The following is a 21,547-nucleotide window of genomic DNA, read 5'->3' as shown; positions in this document are numbered from 1 at the left end:
ACACAACTCTTAGCAGATACCTTGTGCATCAGCTCATAGGGAAACCACTACCAGAAAAATAAATAAATAAATAAGAGGAAGAAGACAAAGAGGGGAGGTGATCACGTAAGAGCTGTCACTTTCCAGAAATGCATTAGGAACTGATCAGTGTGAAGGAAAGGTGTCTTCTGCTAAATTATCCAAAAAGGCAAAATCTGTGATGAAAATAAATGGTCAATTTCCTTAAAGTCTTCAAAACTTCCAATTAGAAACAATGTCAGGACCACTGAGAGACACCCGCAAAGGAAGAACGTCAACGAGATCTATTTTTGTGATGAGGATCATGTGTGTCTCTCAACTGCCTACACAAGATTGTGAACATGAAGTCAAATGGGGGAGTTATAAGAGATTCAAGCTGCGTTCTCAGCACTAGCAGCCTTTTTGCCAAGATCAGAGCCATTGGTACTGATTTCATGGGGCTTACATTATATTGAAGGAGGTTACTATTTTGGGCCTATTTCTTTCATGGGGACATTGCTTTCCATAGTTACCTTAACAATGGCACGTAAGAGGGAGTTTTAGCACTCTCTGCATCAACAGTCGTCTTTGTCCATGTGGCTTTTCATTTTCAGAGGTGCTAAGCACTCATGACTCATCAAAGTTCATTCTGGCTGCTGAGCCCAACGCCTCAAGAATATCTGCATGACTTGAGGCACAGCATGAAATGAGAGCAGGTGCTCAGACCAAGATAACCAGAGTACAGCCCAATGAAGGACTTCTCAAAAATTTCCATAGTTTCAGGTCTTCACCCCACTAGTCCAAAGCACTGACATGCAAGAAAATCAGAGAGACTGACTTATCCCTGAGATCTTCTTGAAGGTCAAAATGTATAACATTAATGGATTTCAAAGCCAGAAGGCAACCAGTTCCTAATACAGTCCAGTAGGGCCAGGTTCTCTTGTCACACTTTAATAGATAACTGCCCAGAAGAGTTTAATATAGTAGGTTTGTATGCATATGTAAAACATATTGGTCAGAAGCTTTGAGCCATTTTTCTGTAGAGAAGCCTATGTTTCTGAAGGAATTATTATTGTTATTACTGTTAATAATAATAATATAGCTTTAAACATAAAGCAATGAAGTAGAGCAAGAAACATCTTGTTTGCTGGATGGTGAGGTACTGTGTTGACCTCATCAGACGTGAAAATGATGAACGCTGGCAAGAATGGCCTTCCCTTCAAGACAAACTATTTCTAATCATGGGTTGAGAGCAAAGAGTATCTTGCTTCTTACTTCTATCATAAATAAGCTTTTTGTACCTGAAAGTTTCCAATTTTGCTAGGTTAGTTAATTAAGTTATTATTTCTTCTGCAAGCTTTGCAGAAGAAGATTGTCCTTCTGGTGTTAGATGGGATCCATCCAGACCCCCAGATTAGTGACTAGAGTAATAAAGAGCTACTGGTCTATTTAGTCAGAGATATTCTTGGCACTCCTCCAGGTAGCTTTTCCCTGTATCTGGACTGTGTTCTTCACCCATCAAGACCTAATCTCCACTATGCAGAGAGCAGAGTTCTTGACTACAGAGTACGATCACAAGAGGGAAGCATGTACAGGCCAAGACCAGGGCCTCCAGTGACCATCATTCATGCCTTTCTACTAACGCTTTTTTGTACATGCTGAACAGGAAAGGAGAAAAGATAACAGTCCAGGGACCAGAGCTCCAAAGAGCCCAGGGATGTTTCTTGAGGACATTCCTACACACTGACATGATGGTGAATAATCTTCTGAGCATATTCAATCTTGTATTCAATTTTCCACAAGAAAACCTTTAAATGCCTGCTTACCTAAGATATTTTCTGGATAATTCAGCTCCAGAACACTTTAGGCATAGAACAAACTCATACTAAAGAGATTTTACTGTCAAGTTAAAGACATTACGTAATGGATTTTGTAAAGGTTCTTCTACTTGCCAGAGATATAATGACTCCTTATATTAATTTAATTAATATGTTTGACACATTAAACATTTTAAAACTTCATTAGCAATCTATGTGTAAACAACAGATGAGGAAATAATTTATTCTGCTTTTCTTCAGGAAAATTTTAAAAAATAGTTCTTAAACAATGCAGTGTATCATTTCCTTTTTCATATATATATATATTTTCATTTGAAATAACAGTGATCGTTATGGACAAAAGTTTCAAATCTTTTACATAATATTAGGCATTTAAATTCATATTTAGAAAATGGTCTGAATGGTCTAACTGGCCAAAGCACTCACACTTGAAACATTCTTCTAAACCAATTTGTATTAGGAAAAGGAGGAGCAAAACATTTCTATTTGTTTTTATCCTCCTTCAGGTTTGGCTTTTTCACAGCTCTCAAGTGTGTGCCTCCAAACAGATTCATATAGCAGGTATTGCAGCTACAGGAGCATGGCTTTTGCAGCACTCAGGATGCCTATGTCTGTTACTACATAATGGCCCTGGGTCACTCACGGCCATCTTGTAAGTACATGATCTTAATGTGCCATGACTTAAATTTTACTTAACACGTACCTGGTACCTTTGTAATCTTGCCAGCAATCTTCACTCACTGGGGATTGTTTTAGTCAGAGACTTTTTAATGACAGCTTCTAAGAGCTAATGGTCAGTTTGGGTCTCAGTGTTTACAAGAAACATTGTGGTGACAACCTTTCACATCCGACATTACTTTTCATTACCGGGTTGAGTGTAAGAGTTAAAATCAGATTTCTCTCCAGGAAGAACACATGAGAGGCAGAATGGGCCCTCAGATCTCACATTCATGTTCTTCTAGGTCTCAGGTCCAACCCATCTAGTCAGGGCTGCCTTTTTAATGCTAACTGGTGCAATCTTGACAGGAGCCAAGAAGCAAAACACAATGTGTTTCTCAGTTTAGTGAATTGGTCATAATAAAGCACTGTAGGAGAACACTGATGTGCCTTGAGGGGTAAGACACCCATATCCCTTCTCTCTGATACACTGATAGAAGGAAAATGAGTGTATCTAAATATTTCTATTCTTGATCCAAAGTCTAGTTTTAGTTAAGTTAAAGCTGGGGGTACAGCTACAACATCTTTGTGTTACTTTACACTGGGACTCAAACCACAGATTTATTCATGACCATTAATTTTACTTTTTAAAGAATCAGGGATGATTCCTTGAGGAGCTTAATCATCCTTCCTCCTACCTTACCTGCTTCCTAAATAAAATTTCTCAAACTCATCTAAATTAACAGTGATAACAAAGTCCCTATGGACCTTCAAAAATTTTCTGGAAGCAAGTCTGAAGTCTGAGACATCCCCAACGCATCCCATTTAACTTCATCTAACTGAAGTACCCACAATTTGGCTGTATAGGATAAAAATAATGTAACTTCATATCTATGAAAAGATATGCAGAAGGCTGCATTACCCCACTGAGATCCTGTTCATTTTCCATGGACTGTATGGGCGTAGAACAGCCCCAGCCTCAGTTCAAACAGTATGTGCACTGAAGCACACTGCTTTGTCTGATTTTAACAGAAGATCAAAAACCTCTTTCCTGCACTCATTAAATTGATGCCTGAGGGTGTCTGGAGCAATTGAGTTCCTAATGCTGGTGTAAGTAAGATGTAGTAAGATGTAGATGTAGTAAGATGTAAAAAACATCCAGGCCAGATTTGCAGGCAAATTCAAATCATCATCACAGAAGCCTTTCTGGACAGGTCCCTGTAGAAGTTCATTTGATGTGGACTTTAAGGTAGTTTCAAACACATGGAAATACTGACAGAGAGTAGGTGACACCAGCAGCCTTTTTTCTCCTTTGTAGCAGAATCCCCCTGTAGTGCAAGGAGCCAAGCTAATTACATACACTTCCATGGGAAAGCAACTGTGTATGTAGCAGCTCCAGTGGTTAAATTTCAGCCTAATGCAATTTAAACTACTTGAAAAACTTACATTCCTGGGAAAAGTAGAATCACAAAAAAAGCTGCAAGCAGGCAACTAACAGGAGAATTACAGAAAGGTATTAGTGGATCTTACATGTTATAGTCTTGAAGCAGAGCACTGAAGATCTGAAAGTCTAACCTAAATGATGCTGTGATTCTTTATCTAATTTTTCATGTCTATGTCACAAAGGCAATACTACAATTGCAAATAAACACCAACCAACCTCTATAAATGTTACAGATGTCGTGTAATTGGTGTCCAGAAGAACTTTCATCCAGCTAATAAAACATGTCAGCTCTTCAATCTGCTGCTTTACTGACCTTGAGATCATCCTATAAGAGGTACTATAAAAAAAACAATTGTGTGTCATAGGCATGGATGTTATGATATATGCACCATCCAGAATGCACTCAGAGGAAAAATCCAATGTAGATGAAAGGTATTCCTGTGCATTCCTATATCTACTTAATCCTTATTTTTTTTCTGTTATCTAAACTAGTCCCTGATGATTTCTCACTGTCCAATTCAAGGCTTATCCCAGGAGAGGAAAAATGTTTTTGAAACTGTAGTGAAATTAATTGACTTTTTCAGTTGTCCAGTCATGACATTTTTTTCCATAAACTGTAAAGAAACATTCAGTGTCATATCCAGTAGGCAGGGCTAGAAACTTCTAAGCAGATTTGTTTTCTCCAGATGCACTTTCTGAGTTGCCACTGCAGGATAACAGGGTTCAAATCAATGCATGTGTGACTGGGAAGCAAGGAAACACCAGACCTCTACACAGGCACGTGGCATCAGCTGTAGGACAGTCCCTAGAGAAACCTCCTGCCTGTTGTCTCACCATGCCTTACTCACTAGACCCACTGAACGACCCATTGTAATGGTTTTGAAGGACAGACTTTAAAAAACTCACACCACATATATTTACAGAAATATCTAAAACAGTTAATGATCATGGGAAAATATAAGCTTAAATTTATTAGACTTTTACCTACCCTCTGAGTTATCTGCTCCATTCAGGAATTTGTGAAGCTTGGAGAGGGCTATTAAAACTACTCTGGCCTGTGTTGCTCCTAGACCAGGAAGGACAAGATCCATTAGTGACAGAAATCCCTCCTCACAACTTTCTGACAGTCGTGAATCAAACTAGAATGAGAAGGATGTGAATACTATATGCACAGTGAATAAAGAAAAAGACTGCCTCAACAACATGGTACAGTGTGTGCTTTAAAATCTTACCTCTCTGGAATTTATTTTCTCTAACATCAAAGAGAAAAGATTATGAGAAGTTCACTTAAATAGAAAGTTCTTGTAGATTTTGTGAAATGCCTTCTCCTTTTGCCTTCTCCTCTTTAGCACCGGGTCTTAAAAAAAAAAAACAACAAAAAAAAAACACGAAGAAACCAGGCTGACAAATTATGGCCAAAATGTACCAGATATAATTGTGTGAGAGTAAGAGCTTCATGCTACTTTTATTTCTACCTCTCCCACACAAGACAACAGCACAGTAAGAACACAGAGGCAGAATTTGATTGCTACAGACAAGTAAAACCGCAGGTGCTCCAGAGGTTTGCACTTTGTCAGTCATTTTACAGATTTTTCTAAGGCCTCTGCTAATGACATTAAACAGTGCTTTACAAGTACTTTAGCAAACTACAGATGAGTGCTGTCATATAAGCAGGTTATGTTAAACAGGTTTGAGGAGACTTGTTTATGAAGTAAACAAAGACTGAGGTGCAACTGAAAATTTCATAAATAATTTTCACTGCATAAAAGCCTACATGACAACTGCAATACTTTTGAGGGTGAAGTATGCCTTTTCAGTCACCTTCCACCTGATTATTTCTTCTGATCTGGGTAGCCCAGCAGAGTACTAATTCTGTCCAGGATTTCTGGATGCTGGGTGCCCATTTAGCTTGCATAAGACACATGAATACAGATCTATTGTTCATTGTAAATACAGTCAGTGTGTATGCAATGTGTATATAATATGCTGTAGATAACCTGAGTGTGTGCAATGTCTACCACACCTTGGCTGTGCTTTACGCAGAACATCTAATCTGCACAAATGCAGAAATATCAATACATCTAGAACATATCAGACCAGAAATATATGTTCTGGTTTGATGAAGCCTGGACACTGAAGTAACCTCCTGAAAGGAGATGCTTGCAAAGGTTTAGGAAAGATGTTTTCTACATTTGACATTCAAAATAAAACTCTAATTTGTTGTAAATTGTGAAGTTACTGAAGTTCTGAGTCAAATTGCAGGGAAGAAATTATGCTGCTCTGCAGTACAGTGGTGGTCAGCATCATTGTTATATTCAGCCTAGGTACCCATCTGTCCTTATAATGGTGATTATTTTAATATTGACCAAGTACACTTTATTTGCTTGGGATTTCCAAAGCCAGCCAGATTCTGATCTATTTCTCTAGATTTTCAGAGAATCATGTTTGTCTTCAATGCAATGCATATATCTGGAATTAAAATCTCTGAGAGCACAAACCTTTGCTGCTATCATATGTTCAGGCAAGTGAGCTTATTTCTGCGGTTTCATATGATATGCAGTGGGACAACATGTTGAAGAAAATCCGTACTTTAATATGCCTTTAACAAGTTAAATAAACTGACCAGTACTTGGAATGAATTGGAATTTTCCTTTACAGAGGAAGGCTGCAGCTGTCAGGTTTTGCTCATGGTTTTTTGCTGTAAAGCTGTCTGGAAAATAAATAAATAAATAAATAGAAGAAAAAGGAGAGAAAAAAAAAAAGAAAAAAGAAAAGAAATATGAACTACAGAAAGCATCCATCTAATGGCTGCTGCTTTTGCTACTTGTGATCTGAAAAATGACAACAAAAGAAGGTTAAAATAATCAGCAATGCTATAAATACTACTCAAGCCAACAGTTACATATGGTATATTAGCAATGTAGATGGATTTAATGAAAACTGAGATCAGCTCATACATCTGTCATCAACCAAATCTACAAAATATTTTCCTCAGAAAATGAAATTTAATGATAGAAGTTCTCATCTCTAGTAGAGTTTTAACAACTCCAAATGGTAAAACTAGTGCTGGTTTAAAGCATTCTGTCAGCTAATTTTAACCAAACAGACAATTCCTATGACTATTGCCTTGAAGAGAACAGATTGTGTGATAGGTCATAATCAAGCACACATCCATAGATTAACAGCTCCAAAGTACTGCATACTTCTGTAAGTCACCCTGTAATGCAAAACCAAGTGTGATTTGTCACACCACTTCAACCTTCATTACAGCTAAGATAGTAGAGTGGAATTTTTCAAGCTTCACAGTATGAATATTAAAATGGATAATACTAGCATGCATTTTAAAGAATAATTCTCAGCACTTGCCAAGTCATGCTCTCTGAGGTATCTGCCAGTGTGGGAGGGATGCACGCTCTCAAGGGGGGCCTGTGTTTCATGGTCATCTCAGGCAGGGGGCTGCAAAGTTCATTAAATGATCTTATCTCACTACTGGTTCTGTTCAAAATAGCCTTGATATGATGAAGGATTTATGTTACCCCCACTTCAAATAAAAAGTACCGAGGGATGCATTTCATTACTGCCCTGTGACACTGGAGAAGCCAGGGCTGCAGTGGTAATATTCCTCATTTGTTTGTGTCACAAAGAGGATTTATTTGCAGGGAGAGTGCAACTCCAGAGGTAAGTAAGTGTTTTTTTTTTAATAGCAATTTTTTTCACAATAATGTAAACAAGAAATGCATTTGTTCCCTAACTTTAATTCTCACAAAAGTATATTCTAGGAAAGCTGAGAGTGTGAGGAAAATGTCAGGGAAGAGTGCCCAGTTTAACAGCATTCTAAGGAAGCTGAGTAGCATTGATACAGAAAAAATATTTACAGGCAATTTCTATACCACAACCCTGGATAAAACACCAGGAGATGTAGCTGTACATTCTCAACTGACGGGCTTGAATGATAGCTAAGGTTACATATGCACTCCTCTTGCAAAGGTTTTTAACAGTGATCGGCTACTGAGAGGCTTTTTAATTTAACAGCAGACACTTTCGCATGAATCAGAACCTGTTTCTCTTGCATGTTTTGTCAGAACTGAATGATCTAATGAATAACATGAGCCCCAGGCAAGATTTATCCACTTCTTTGGTCCTAGATCATCAAGCCCTCCTGTACTCAAAAATCAAACAATGAAACCAAACACTTTCAAGATCCTTGGTCTGCTACTAATAAATATTAATTTATGTTTTATACTTGATCTCATTAATTCAGCAACTTATAGGATCAGGCTTCAAATGTATCTGTCAGAGGGGAAAATCTAGTGATTAGAAAAGATGTTAGATCATGTGAACGAACTACAGCTTCTTTAAATATGTTTTAAATGTTGAAAATTAAAAGCCAATAAGAGCTGGACAAATCTATAGAAAGTTCATGAAAGTCATTTGGATGTTCTGTATTGTATGATGCTTATGAAAGCCGTTCACTCAACATTTGGCACTGTGCAACTGTCATCACAGCCCTGTCTGTGTCCTGGTGACAGAATTTGTGGGAACACAGGCAGCCATCATGGAGAACCAGACGCAGGGAGCAGGGGAAACTGGGGAGCAGAGGGGTGCTGAAAAGATGCTCATGGGGAAGGTTGGTGAGATCAGTATGAACAGTCACAGAGAAATACAACTCCAGCAAGAAGGAGAAAAAAAAGCCCAGAGAGTACAACAGAGCTGAGAAAATGACCTGGAAAGATGTTCAAAAACGGAGGTTTGATGCAGCCAGATTAGGCTGGGTTGTGAAAACCAGAGGATTGGCATAGAAGGTGTGGGGGGCAGGAGGAGGAAGCTCAACAGACATGAAGGCAGAGAATAGAAAGGTAAAGGTCTCTCTCATTTAGGTTCTTAGCTGTGGGCTGAAGGAGAAGCCAGCAAGAAGAACAGGATGCAGGACAGCAAGTAGCTAAATAAATAAATGGGCACAAAAACAGAACAAGGATAGTAACAGATGAATTGATTACCTGGAGGAAAAAAAAACTGTAGATTCCTCAAGTGTTTTGCTCAAAAGGCTTTAAGAATTTTGACACTCAGCTGGAGGACTGCTGAGCCCTCAGGTGCAGAAAACCAAGGCAGACAATGAGTTCCCTCCAGTTCAATAGTTCAATCATTCATGTATCTGATATCCAGGAAAGACTGAACACCAATGAAGAGAACCCAACAGATGAAGAGGACAGAAAAAAATACTTTGTGTGTTGTGTTCAAAGGCATTGATACTGTCTCTGTAGCAGTATAATATGAAGACAGAATACAGCCACCAAGAATCATGTCTTTTCCATGTTTCATTTTTGTAAAAGTTTTATATGAGAAAAGGTCCAAATTTGGTAAAGCTCAATACATTTCAAGAAAGTTGTTCTCCAAAGCTGAAAAACAGGGCCAGAACCTTAAAGTAAAAACAAACAAACAAACAAACAAACAAAAAAAACCCACTAGTAATCAGGAACAAGGAGAATGGCTGAAATGAGACTACTGCATGGTTGCCTACCTGCAAACACCATGATTTGCATATTCCAGAACTGATTTGCTAGATGCACACCTGCTGTAACTCATGTATTCAGATAACTCTTATTAGTATTACTAAGACAGGTCAATGTGGTTGCCATTTTCATATGGGAAAAACTCCCATCACATGCAAAAGTCCAATTAATTTGATTGGAGCTTTCAGACAGAAAAAGACCTCCTGACTGAGCACGTCCTGGTAACACAGAGTGCTTCAAGGTCTGTAAAACTAGGAAAGACAGATGGTAGAATAAATCATTTGTCTAGAATTCACTTATTTCATTGCAAACTCCATGCTTCACTCTTCAGAAAGAAAAGCATAGATTGATAAACTATAAGGCTGAAGTATAAATGGAAGGAGCATAGTGTTGCACATATGTAAGCCATACATTTTTGCTGGTGCAACACGCTGCAGCATTTTCAAAAGAGACTAGGCTGGTTTCAGGGCCTTGTGTGCACCAGAAATTCCCCAGGTTCATTGCTGACCCTGTCTAGCCAGCCTTGCTAGACCCTTTTGCCTTTTTTTTTTTTTTTTTTTTTTTTTTGTGGTGCCACGTCCTGGCCTGTGCAGGCAGGCAGCCTCTGCCCTCCCAACATACTGTCTCATTCCTGCACAACACTCATGAGGCAGGCTGCATTATGCGAACTGCCACACAAACAGAGGGGTACAGGGGATTGATCTACTTTCTTCTGTCCCTAAAGAGTCCTTCAGACTCTCAAGATCTAAGTTAAATTTGAAACTGGTGTGCTTCCTCAGTCAGGCTCTATCTGAAAGCAAACCTCTGTTCGTCCTTTGAGATGTGAATTGCTGCCAGCTGCAGTAGCAGGAGATAAATGATATATCCAATATCCAAGGCAAAAGAAGGAAATCATGTCTGCAATTTCAAGTCCCATTTTCTAAATTCAAAGCCAATTTCTTATTGTTTTAAAGTCAAACATCAGCATTAGCATACACAGATTCTACTCTGCTGTACTTCATGCAGTTTTTGATTAGTCCAATGTGTGTATATAATAAACACAGTCACCAATGCTTGTATATAAAGAACACTGTCACTGAGCAAGGTCCATGAAAATGTAGATGGATAAAATATAGGATTATTTCTACAAAGATACATAACACCTTCAAAACTCTGAGTGATTGTGTTATGCCATACACAAGACAAGGATAAGAATAGCTTTCCTGATTCACGCAGATGTTTTGTAAATTAAAAAAAAAAAATCAACAAAAACAAGCAAACAAACAAACAAACCAATCTTACATTTCAAATAACAATTTATGGTCTACTAGAGGGAAACGAATGAAAGAGAAAAAAAAACACTCTTTTCTTTACGTACTGTTTTCTAGATAAGCAACTTCCAATTCTCTTCAAAAAACAATGTGTACATCTTGGTGTAATGGCTTCTCATAGAACCAGTAAGTTCCAGCTTCAATCTATCGATTTCTTTTACTTACAAAAGAGTCAAGATGTCACAACTGAATTGATCTTACATTCCTCTCTTTGTTCTACCAATACATTTTTTCAGTTCCAGATAACAGTGCCGGTGTCACTGTTTCCCTACCTTTGTAAGATTTCCTTTAACAAATTCAGTCTAAATATTATCAACCTGTTCTAAAATGATTAAACCTAAAAATAAATAACCATGTCCATCTTGTATAAGATAAAGCTTTCCTAGAATTTATCTAGCTTTTCCTTTCACCTGAGAACAACTGCATTAGTTCGGCTAGATAACAACCAGTGTTCTGTCAAAGATGATTACAGAGAAGAGACTCTTGTTGTTGTCATATGGAAGGGTTGTCACTAGAGACTTGAATAAAGCTTAGTTTAGTCCTAGCTGTTGCACACTAGTTTAAGTCAGACCTAACTGAAAGGTCTATAAAAGGGCTATTGGAACTGCCTATATGATTTAACAGTGTATTTCTGCCAACTTGTTATAGCATACATAGAGATTATTTGTTCAGGATGCTTTGGAGGCTGCTTCCATGATGTCTTTCTCAATCTTCTCTTTCTCTGCTAAACAAGGTCCCTTTCATTTTCCACTTTGAAAAAGGTCCAAGCCATGAAAATAAACTGTACCCAGTTGATAATTGCTGGCTTGAAGCCACAATACAGGCTTAAGTCCTTGTACTTTCCTCCGGAAATAAAAAATGGAGTAGGAGAAGAAAATAGAGAGTTTTCATCACTGGCAGAAGATGTTAGAACAGAAACCGAATCTTGAGAGAAGTGAAATACAGGTAGGCTAGGTTTGATATCACTGATTTCCCACACAATCCTGAAGGTTTATGACAACAGCATTTAAATGAAAGGCTGGACAGAGTTGAATTCTAATGTCTGTGTTCATGATGCATAAAGGCAAAGGAAACCAAGGAGGTTATTTTAGCAGAGTTGTTGAGGAGTTCTTGCAATCACTGAATGAATGGACTTAAACAGCAGGTTTGAAGTAAAAGGTAGTTTAGGTTAGAATGATTCTACAGCTGAGTGATAAGAATTGTGATGCATTGATACACTGGTGTTTATCAAGGATTTAGTGTTGTGATGTGGAGGGATCAGTAAAATGATGATGCAGAAATTCTAGTTTCAGCTTATAAGTATTCAAGTGTTGTCCACTGTCAGGAGGAAAGAAAACAAAGAGGAAGATCAAGGGCTGAGTATGAGAAAAATTCAACAATTTAAGGTATCCATTTGTTAATGCAAAATAATGTGTTAGGAAAGAAGTATAGGCTTGGACAATGGTCTTAGTGTGCCTGAGCGAGCAAAAACAATTTCACTGATCATAAACAGAAAAAAGTATTGATGTATTTCATTGTTCTGTTATTGCTGAATAATAATGAAGAGCAGCTCTCTTTTGCAGGGTTTAAAACTTTTCCTTGTTTTTATTTTTTTATTTTTTGTGGGGAAAGGGGTGACAGAAAGTCATGTATATAAAAACATATTCAAGCCAGCATCAAGAATATATGCAATCAAACCAGAAGGCAGAACATCTAAAACTGGTAAAGGTTGTGTGTATACTGAAAGTATTTATGTGGGCTCAATTATACATGGTGATGGTGGTTCGGAAATTTGACTCATTCAGAAGAGTTGTTCACGCATATATATGGAAAAAAAAAAAACAAACCACATCCACAGTAAGCAGGAATTTACATTCAGAAACACGAATTTATTATATTTTAGGACCACTTCTGATTAAAGTAACAAGGGGTGATTATTTCCTGGCAGTGTTTATTTTGGAGCGTGAGGATCTGGGAATTTTGCCTGGTGTTCTTCAGAAATATTGTTATTCTCAAAGATTAAGTCCTGTGTTGAAAAGTCCATTAGTCTCACTCAGATGGCTGTCACTATTGCTTCTTCATAACTGTCTAGATTACCCCTAGGTACACACTTAGAGAGGGTAGTAACTGCTATCTGGGAAAATGGGTTTGGGTTTGTATGATATATATGTGCAGATTTATAGAATACATATATTTTATGAACACACATCCTTATATTAAAAGAACTTTTGACCCAGAATTGGTTGTCCCTTAACACAGCTGAAAATGTTCAGTTGTACTTGGAATCCACATTATGGACTGATGCTAACGCATACATCCAGCAATAAGTTGCTCAAAACCTGAAAAAAATGCTCAGTAATTTAATTTAATTTATTTATTTATTTATGGAAAACCCAGGCTCAGATGCACAGGTTCTATCATTCAGAGAACACATGTTGATGTATGGGTGGTTTGCAGGGGAACCACAGTGAAGTCATAGGAAAATCTCAGAAAGAAATAAACCTCTTCAAAAGGCTACTTTTGTTCTCCACTCATAGTTTCTTTATAATGTGTCTTACAGTTTATCATAAAACAGTCAAATCTCTAAATGTAATTATGTAAAGATTACTGGTTCCCAATTTTGCTTTTCTTACCATGGCTGGCAGGGGAATGGCAGCAGCTCCTTCAAGCTTTTCCAAGCTAGCCTTGAGGGGCTTGTTTACAAGCTCTCTATGGCTCTGATTAAACTAAATTGCAAATAATTGCCGTGAATTCAAACGATGCATGAGAGACCCCTAAATATTTGTTTAAAAAAATAAGAAGAAGAAAAAAAAGCATCCTGGAAAATATTTTAGTGCCATGTTCATAGAAAACCACACCGCAGTTTGGAAAGCAGCGGCTATATTTTCATTACATATTTACTAAAATTTTGAAAGTAACGATGTTTTTTTTCTGGCTGGAATGTGAGATAAAAGAGCTTGACTGTTAGCCCATAAGGAGTCATCCTGAGACAGACATTCTTTTTGTAGGATAACATTTACTTCCAAATTTATTTTTAAGATGATGTTAAATGAAGGAGGAAGAACAGAATGGATACAGGTATGTAAACACACAGAATGAAATTGCTCAGTTTTGAAAATTACATAAGAGGGTGAAGTATTGAATAAACACAGTGGATTTTGCAAGTCACCATCTTATAACAATATGTACATATGTATTTATGCATGTAAATTTTCTTTTTCCCCCAGAAAATTACAGTAAATATTAAAATCATTAACAGTAAATCACCAGAGTTCTTTTTCTTCTTTTTTTTAAGTTTAATCTACAAAGGTTATTTCATCATGTTATGAACAGAAAAGCTGTGAAAAAAATCCCACTAGATGTGACAATTTTTATATTTCTTTTCATTTTTGAGAACTATGAAATGTATCTTAATCTTTAAGCTAAAGAAAATAACAGAACTGTCCCACATTGTAAATTTAAAGATCACAGACAAATGGAGATGAGAAATATCTGAGCTTAACAGGCAAGAATTCAAATCACTGTAAACAGCATATCCGTAAGTGTCAGAGCTAGGAATGAGAAGTTTAAATTGTCTACTGTTATCCTTATCCTACATAAAAAACAGTGTGATCCTAACTCTGTGAAAGTCCAAAACATCAGCACTGTGTTTCAGCCATGTAAACATACATGGGACCAATAACTTGTAATAAAAGTGTTTCACATTTCTCTTTCACAGAAAATGAACAGTCAATACATACGTCACGAAGTGAGGGGATGTGAAACCAGTGACCTGAGAAACTTCTGGGAAAAGACTATTGAACAACAAACTCGGTATCTGCAAATTGAAAAAGAACGTCAGCAAAGAAGCGCTCTGACAAAGTAAGTAGTTTGCATTTGGAAGGATTATTTGAGTTTCCGTTGTAATTCTTTTTAAAAGAAAAGTGGTACCTATATTAATATCGTTTAATGAAAGCTGAAAGTAATGTTTATTTTCCTTAGATATTTGGAAAATAATAAAGTTTCCCAAATTGACATGATAATGCCAATTAGTTTTAGCTATGTCTTCAGAGGATAAGAGAATAATTTACTCTTGTTCACTAAATGGAACCAAAGTGTGGAACTTTCTGAAGTTATTAGGAAAACTTCTAGCAGTATTGTCTTATCTTAAACATCAAGGTTTTTTTCAGAGCAAGGCTAGTGCATATGTGTACCTGGTTCCCTTTCTTTCTCTGTGGCTTTGCCAAGAATATAGGTTCAATTAATTCAGATGGTTTAATTTGCACAAGGTAAGTCCATAACAAATCATATGGTCCAAGTGTTCTATCTGACCGAGACAACTGTCGTCCATAGTTATACTTACTTCAATTAGTCATAATTGCCTAAATCAGACAAATCAAGAAAGACTAGTCTGCTGCAACATCAATAGTACAGTTTTACTTCACATGAAGTCTCCTGGAGTTAAGTCACATGCAAGGATGGGTATTCTGACTTGGGATCATTCAAAAAGAAAGCATTTATTCAAAATTTCCCTCATACCTCTCTTTGAGTTAATGTTTAGCAAAATAAGGGACTTGCATTAATAACCCTGGATGAAAGAACACTGCAGTAAGTCTCTAACAAGTTTTACCTGTTTTTAAGTCCTAATTTCAACATCTCAGTTTCTCTGATGTGAAATTTCTGCCTTTTCTTTTTAAGGCAGTTTTCTGTAGTATCTAGATACTACCAGAAAAATAAAACAAACTTCCAGCTATCAGCTGACAGTCGGTTAACCTGTAGTTAACTGATCTATCACCAATTTCAACACGTGCAGTATTTCTAAGCCAAATAGTTCACAGGAGCCTCTATACAGTTCTTTGCTAATGTGTCTCCGAGGAGGGGAACTGGGGAAACGTTGGGTGATGCTACCCACCAGGTGGCAGCAGGCAATCTCCAGTGGAGATGACAAGTCACTCCGGCAAAAAGAGGCACTTGAGAGAGGACGACACGGGATATGAAGAACCACAACGATCAGGTGAGCCAGCATTGAGATTTAAGAACTAGTCCCGAACTTCCATCCAGCAAAATTCTCTACGTGGGCAGAACAGTTTTCCTGGCAACTGGGGAAAAGATCTGTATGATAGCATCAGTGGGAAAGATGAAGAGTACAAATCTGTTCCCTGTGGAAAAAAAAAAAAAAAAAAAAAAGGACAATCTGACTAGAGTTTCTGTCTTTAGGCTCAGAAATGAATGGATGGAGAGGCTGGAAAAACGGATAAAGATGTTGAGGACCCAACCTGAAGACCCATCTAGCTGAAGATCTACATTCATTGCGTGTATGGGGAAAAAAGAAAATAGTTTTGTAGGAGAGCATGATGGTGTGATTCAAAACCTCAAGTCAATTTTACTTTGTGGCTTACATGAGCTATAAATAATTAGCTGTCTATTAGAAGCTTCATGTGTAAAATGTGTATTGCTGCTTTTAATATTATGTATCCATCCCATTATTTGATAAACAGAGATTGAAGCACTCTGAAGTCTTCAAGACTAATGAATCATGGTTTACTGAGCTGTGGATGCTTGGGAAAAATACAGTTCAGCTACATAGCGTTCAGCAAAAACATTTCCTGGACATTTTGGTTTTCTCTCTAAACTGATGGTAATTTAATGAAATGGTTTTCTTTTTAATGACTTGTTGAGTGTTTCTGGTTTTGTTTTTGTGTTTTAAATACAGCAGAGCCCTTCTCAGACTAAGGAAGTGGGGACATATGTAAAAATGCTATCACATACAAGATCACAAGTAGTGTTCAATTTGTTAGGTGTAACAGATTCTTGCTTCTGTATTAAATACCTGTAAGGCCATTAATAAATATTCTGAGAAATAGACTCTGTGATATACCAACAAGAGTTGCTTTATTTGTTAACCCACATTATCTAACTTGAGATGCTATACCAGCAAAGTCAAAATGACTTGGAGTTTGGGTGATAGTTCTGGTACCCAAACCAACTTGTCTAGAACTGGTCTGATATCTCTTCCACAGAGCAACCTGGTACACCTTCACAGCTGCCTGTCATCATGAGTGACAAGCACACTTTTTGCTCTAACCTGGTGAGACCCAGTAAATATTCCTTCACAACCACTACATTCAGAAACACAGCAAGTTCCATCTTCCAGATTTGCCATTAGTCAGAACTGTTTCTAGTTCCCTTCCCAATGCTTTATGAAGATGTGACATTTCCTGCAACAGTATCAACGCATATCAATAGGCCATTATAATAAAACTGCTTCCTTTTTAGAGTGACTGCTTTGTTGCTACCAGAATGTGTGAGGTAATATATAGAAAAATGGGTAGTTCTGAATACTCTAAAAATCTATTTCCTCAATTGCTTAACCTTTCAGTCCCTTTTATATGAGCATTTCACTAGTTCTCTGGTAATTTACATTGTTTCACAGTAAAGATTTGAATTGCCAGGGGACAAGAAGAGAACAGAAGAAAGGTTTGTGGTTTTAAATTATGTAGAACATATGTTCTTTTAAAAGCAAAACAAAAAATTCAAATGTTATTTGTTTCATCTTTATACATCACCTTTTAAATTTACTTCTGTGTGTCCCAAGGTCAAATCAGATCTATTATGGGAATTTAGCTATGTAAATAATGTTTGGGAAGCCTGAGAAATCCATTAAAGCATGAAAAAAGATGACCTTGAAACATGTGCTCAGAAATCAAGACATCAGCAAGTATGTCACCAAACCAGAGAGCAGAGTTTGTCTGGCAGCTGAAAAAGCTGCTAAACTCGTATTCTTAGCTGGACCTTTTTTTTAATCAACTTTTAAAGCAACTGGAAATATACATTCTTATCCAATCCAGAGGATAACAGCATATTTACAGTATAACTGTAGAGGGATGAACAATCCCCATGTAGATACACAGGTTAATGATAGGTGTTAGTAAAAGTTAGATTTCTTTAAAAATGCCAGTTCACACATCACAGTTCTCCCATTGTCTGTCTGTGTTCTATGCTTACTGAACTTCAGTGCACAGCAGAATTGTTTTTATACCACTTTGACTGGAATTATAGCTGGAACTGAGGTGAGAGCAACATTTTCTGTCCCCTCACTAATTGCGTAAGTGGAAGCACAATGTACAAAACAGAAGAAATCACAGTTTGTGTATTTTAAAAATGAAGGAGTCTGAAATAATTTTTTCTTTGCATCTCACGTAGTTTAGATCCTTCTCCCCTCTTTTTCATAAAGTAAGTCAAAATTAAGAAAATCTATGGGAAGCCAGAAGAAGAATTGCCAGGAAGAGATTACTTTATAGACCATAGTCTGCCCCACTTACCTCCTTGCCCAGTCCTTCATTGCACATTTCATATGATTATGTCACATATTCTTTGGAATATGTACTGTCAAGAAATGAGACACCAGAATCATCTTTTTAAAGTGATAACATGGAACTTATTTTGTCCAGACTACATCTTTTCCAGCCCAAGGCCAGGAGGAGTTCTAAGAACATATTTCCAGAATTAAGCCACTTTTCTCCTGAGCTTTACAATTTCACCTTTAGTGTCTAGGTGAATTATTTCAGGTTCAGGCTTCACAGTGTTAGATTCAGGAGATAGGGCCATGTAATCTTTATTTATCTAGGTGTTAGCAATACTTTTAGATACAACCTCCATTACTTTTGCAGGGGTATTTACTTTGGAGAGTTTTAAATTACTATCAATAAAAATTAAATATATATATATATATATATAAAAGAAAACATACCCACTGAAACAAATGCAATCTAGAATTAATCAGCAAAAATGAAGAAGTGCAAAAACATTAAAATTCAAGTCTAAATGTCAAGAAAAAAACTTAATCAGAAGCTAGAGCAGACTCTATGATGTAAGTGGCTCCAGCAATTTGAAAACACAAACCTATAAATCTTTAACTTATCTTGAGGGTTACAAAAGAAATTAAAAAAAGTCAAAAAAAAAAGTGAAGTAAACTGCAGTTTCTGTGAGACTCAGAAATAAGGAGTAGAGAAACCTCACCATAACTCTAGAAAAGAACTAAAAAAAAAAAAAAAGCTAAAAAAAAAAGCTAAAAGAAAATAATTAGAAAAGCTAAAAACTGATAAAATCATCTGAGATTAATATAATCATTATGGTTACAGTGGATGCTTAGATGCTCTTCAGACTACTTTTCAGTATTTTTCAAATATTTATAAAACAGCTCCTTGAAGAAACACTTAATTTCTCTTGATTTTCTTCTATCCATATTTTCACTTTGCTTTTGAGTGATCTGTAATTAAAATGTGATAGATACTTGACTATCATCTTAGCTTTCATTATTTTACCCTTCCTTTGCTTCATCCTGACACTGAGTAGCAAAAAAATGCCTGTCACTTTGTCATTGTAAATGCAAGGTACCTAACTGTTTGATAAAGCTTTTAGCACTGACAAAAATCAAATGTAGTAAAGTTTTATCATCCTCTGATACAAGCACTAAATGATCTGGACCCAAGTCTTTAAATACTATTTATGGGAAGTACACTGCATTCTAGCACAAGAGTGACAAGATACCCCATTTTAGCTGTATTAATGGCCTTTCTAGTGTATGGATAAGGTGTAACAGCTGTGAAGAATGATTCTGACAGTAACTTAACAGACCTCTTAGCAGTTTAGCCCAAATCAAGACAGCTTAAAAACAGTTCTTTTTTCAGTAGTCCCTCCTGACCAATGTCCTTTACTAATCAAGGAGGTCGTCTCTGAAGCTCTCTAGTTAAGGAGCAAATCAGCATAACTCAGACACTGTGGCCAATCATTGAATTTGAACAAATGGTGGAAGTCAGGCAAAAGACAGGATGTCTTTTTGTTGAGATGGTAGAGACAAATCAGGTAAATGGTTAAGCTATGGCTGGGTGAAGTGCCTGGCCCTGTCACAGCAGAATCTGCAGTGAAGCCTGTCCAGCATCTCACTGCAGAAGCATCCAGAAAATTGTGTTCAGCATGACCCAACATTATATGTTCCCTGTGGTACAACCACTTCATCTTCATGTAGGTATCTACTTGTCTGTTTGGGTTTTTGGTGACATTCGCTGAAGAGGAGATTGACCTATTGGTCAATTCTGAGGTGTTTAAAGTTGGCAGCACTGAAATAAACCCACTATACAATACCAAGTCGACCTATCATATTCTGTATTTACTGTAGCAGTAAGTACAAACAAGTTATTCTGCTCTCAGAAAATCTACACACTGAGGATTTGGATACTGTTATACAAAAGCAACATGAGAAATAACACCTGCCACACAGAGATTACCTTGTAAACTGGACAGAAAGAGTGGAGGGGGAGTGGAAGGATGGGCCAGAGTCAGAGGTCAGGGAAGAGCCATGCTGCCTGGGGTCAGGTACCAAGTCAATGTCCAGTTGATCCACACATTGGATAATGGGCCCCACGTTCACAGTAAACCAGCCCCCCAGCCGGAACCAAAGTCCATAGTTTCTTCTAATAAATATGTCTGAAAAAGTAAAAACATCCTGAACCCAATCCATGACAGGTGCCATGGCTATGCAAAATATACTGAAAGTTGAGAAAATCACACTACTTGTGTAGCTGGATTCTCACTATACAAATTTGAGGAAAACAAAGAGTCTGATGCTACCGGGATGCCAGACTCATTAAGAGCACTGTGAGATCATTAAATCTGGAGAAGCAGTATTGATAGATATCTTTTGGAAGGGAAGTTAAGAAAGATGAAGAAGAGATACTATACCAGAAGGGCTTAAAATGGGTTCAGATGAAGGTCTAATATTGATTACAGGTTTTGTTGTTTTCAACTCATCCTTCTCACCTTTCTGTGTTACACATGAAGCCTCTCCTAGACAACACTGCTGGTCTTAAACATGCACATGCTTCACACATGGTCTGCAGTAACTTCTCAGTGGAAGTTATATTTGAGATATATTTAGACCTATGACATGATGTTTTGAGGGCCTTTATTCAGAAAATACATCCCCATGCTAAAATCTGCAGCCACACTTTTCTTGCATAAATAGGACTCAGTTTCATAGAATCATAGAATTTGGATTTGGGTTGGAAAGAACCTTAAGGATCATCCAGTTCCAACCCCTCTGCCATTGACAGGGATGCCACCCACTAGATCAGGTTGCTTAAAGCCCCATCCAGCAAGGCCTTGAACATCTCCAGGGATGGGGCATCCACAGCTTCTCTGGGCAACCTGTGCCAGTGCCTCTCCACCCTCTGAGTAAAGAATTTCTTCCTTATATCTAATCTGAATCTACCCTCTTTTAGTTTAAAGCTATTACCCCTCATCCTATCACTACACTCCCTGATAAAGAGTTCCTCTCCAAGTTTCTTGTAGGCCCTCTTTACGTACTGGAAGGCTGCTATAAGGTCTCCCCAGAGTCTTCTCTTCTCTAGGCTGAACAACCCCAACTCCCTTAGCCTGACTTCATAGGAGAGGTGCTCCAGCCCTCTGGTCATTCTCATGGCCTTCCTTCGGATTTGATCCAACAGGTCCATGTCCTTCTTGTGCTGGGGGCCCCAGAGCTGTATGCAGTGCTCCAGGTGGGGTCTCATGACAGCAGAGTAGAGGGAGAGAATCACCTCTCTTGACTTGTTGACCACACTGCTTTTGATGCAGCCCAGGATACGGTTGGCTTTCTGGGCTGCTAGCACGCATTGCTGGCTCATGTTGAGCTACTCATCAACACACACTCCCAGGTCTTCCTCCTCAGGGCTGCTCTCCATCCATTCTCCGCCCGGCCTGTATTTGTGCCTGGGATTGCCCTGGCCCAGGTGGAAGATGTTGCATTTGGCCATGTTGAACTTCATAAGGTTTGGG

At 37.7% G+C, this 21,547-nt stretch overlaps 1 protein-coding gene across 1 annotated transcript; it reads left to right on the top strand.

Annotated features, from left to right (window-relative positions):
• Positions 1–14,456: 14,456 nt before the first annotated feature.
• LOC118257389 (protein FAM240B-like) lies at positions 14,457–16,010 on the top strand. The gene is made up of 2 exons (XM_035565322.1): positions 14,457–14,596; positions 15,932–16,010. The coding sequence occupies exons 1-2, from the start codon at positions 14,457–14,459 to the stop codon at positions 16,008–16,010; spliced, it is 219 nt and encodes a 72-aa protein (XP_035421215.1).
• Positions 16,011–21,547: the final 5,537 nt, after the last annotated feature.

Source organism: Cygnus atratus, chromosome Z (genome assembly GCF_013377495.2).
Source record: "Cygnus atratus isolate AKBS03 ecotype Queensland, Australia chromosome Z, CAtr_DNAZoo_HiC_assembly, whole genome shotgun sequence".
In the NCBI taxonomy this organism is placed as follows: Eukaryota; Metazoa; Chordata; class Aves; order Anseriformes; family Anatidae; genus Cygnus; species Cygnus atratus.
Note: the sequence above shows the minus strand (reverse complement) of the source record. Positions and strands in the feature narration are given on the sequence as shown.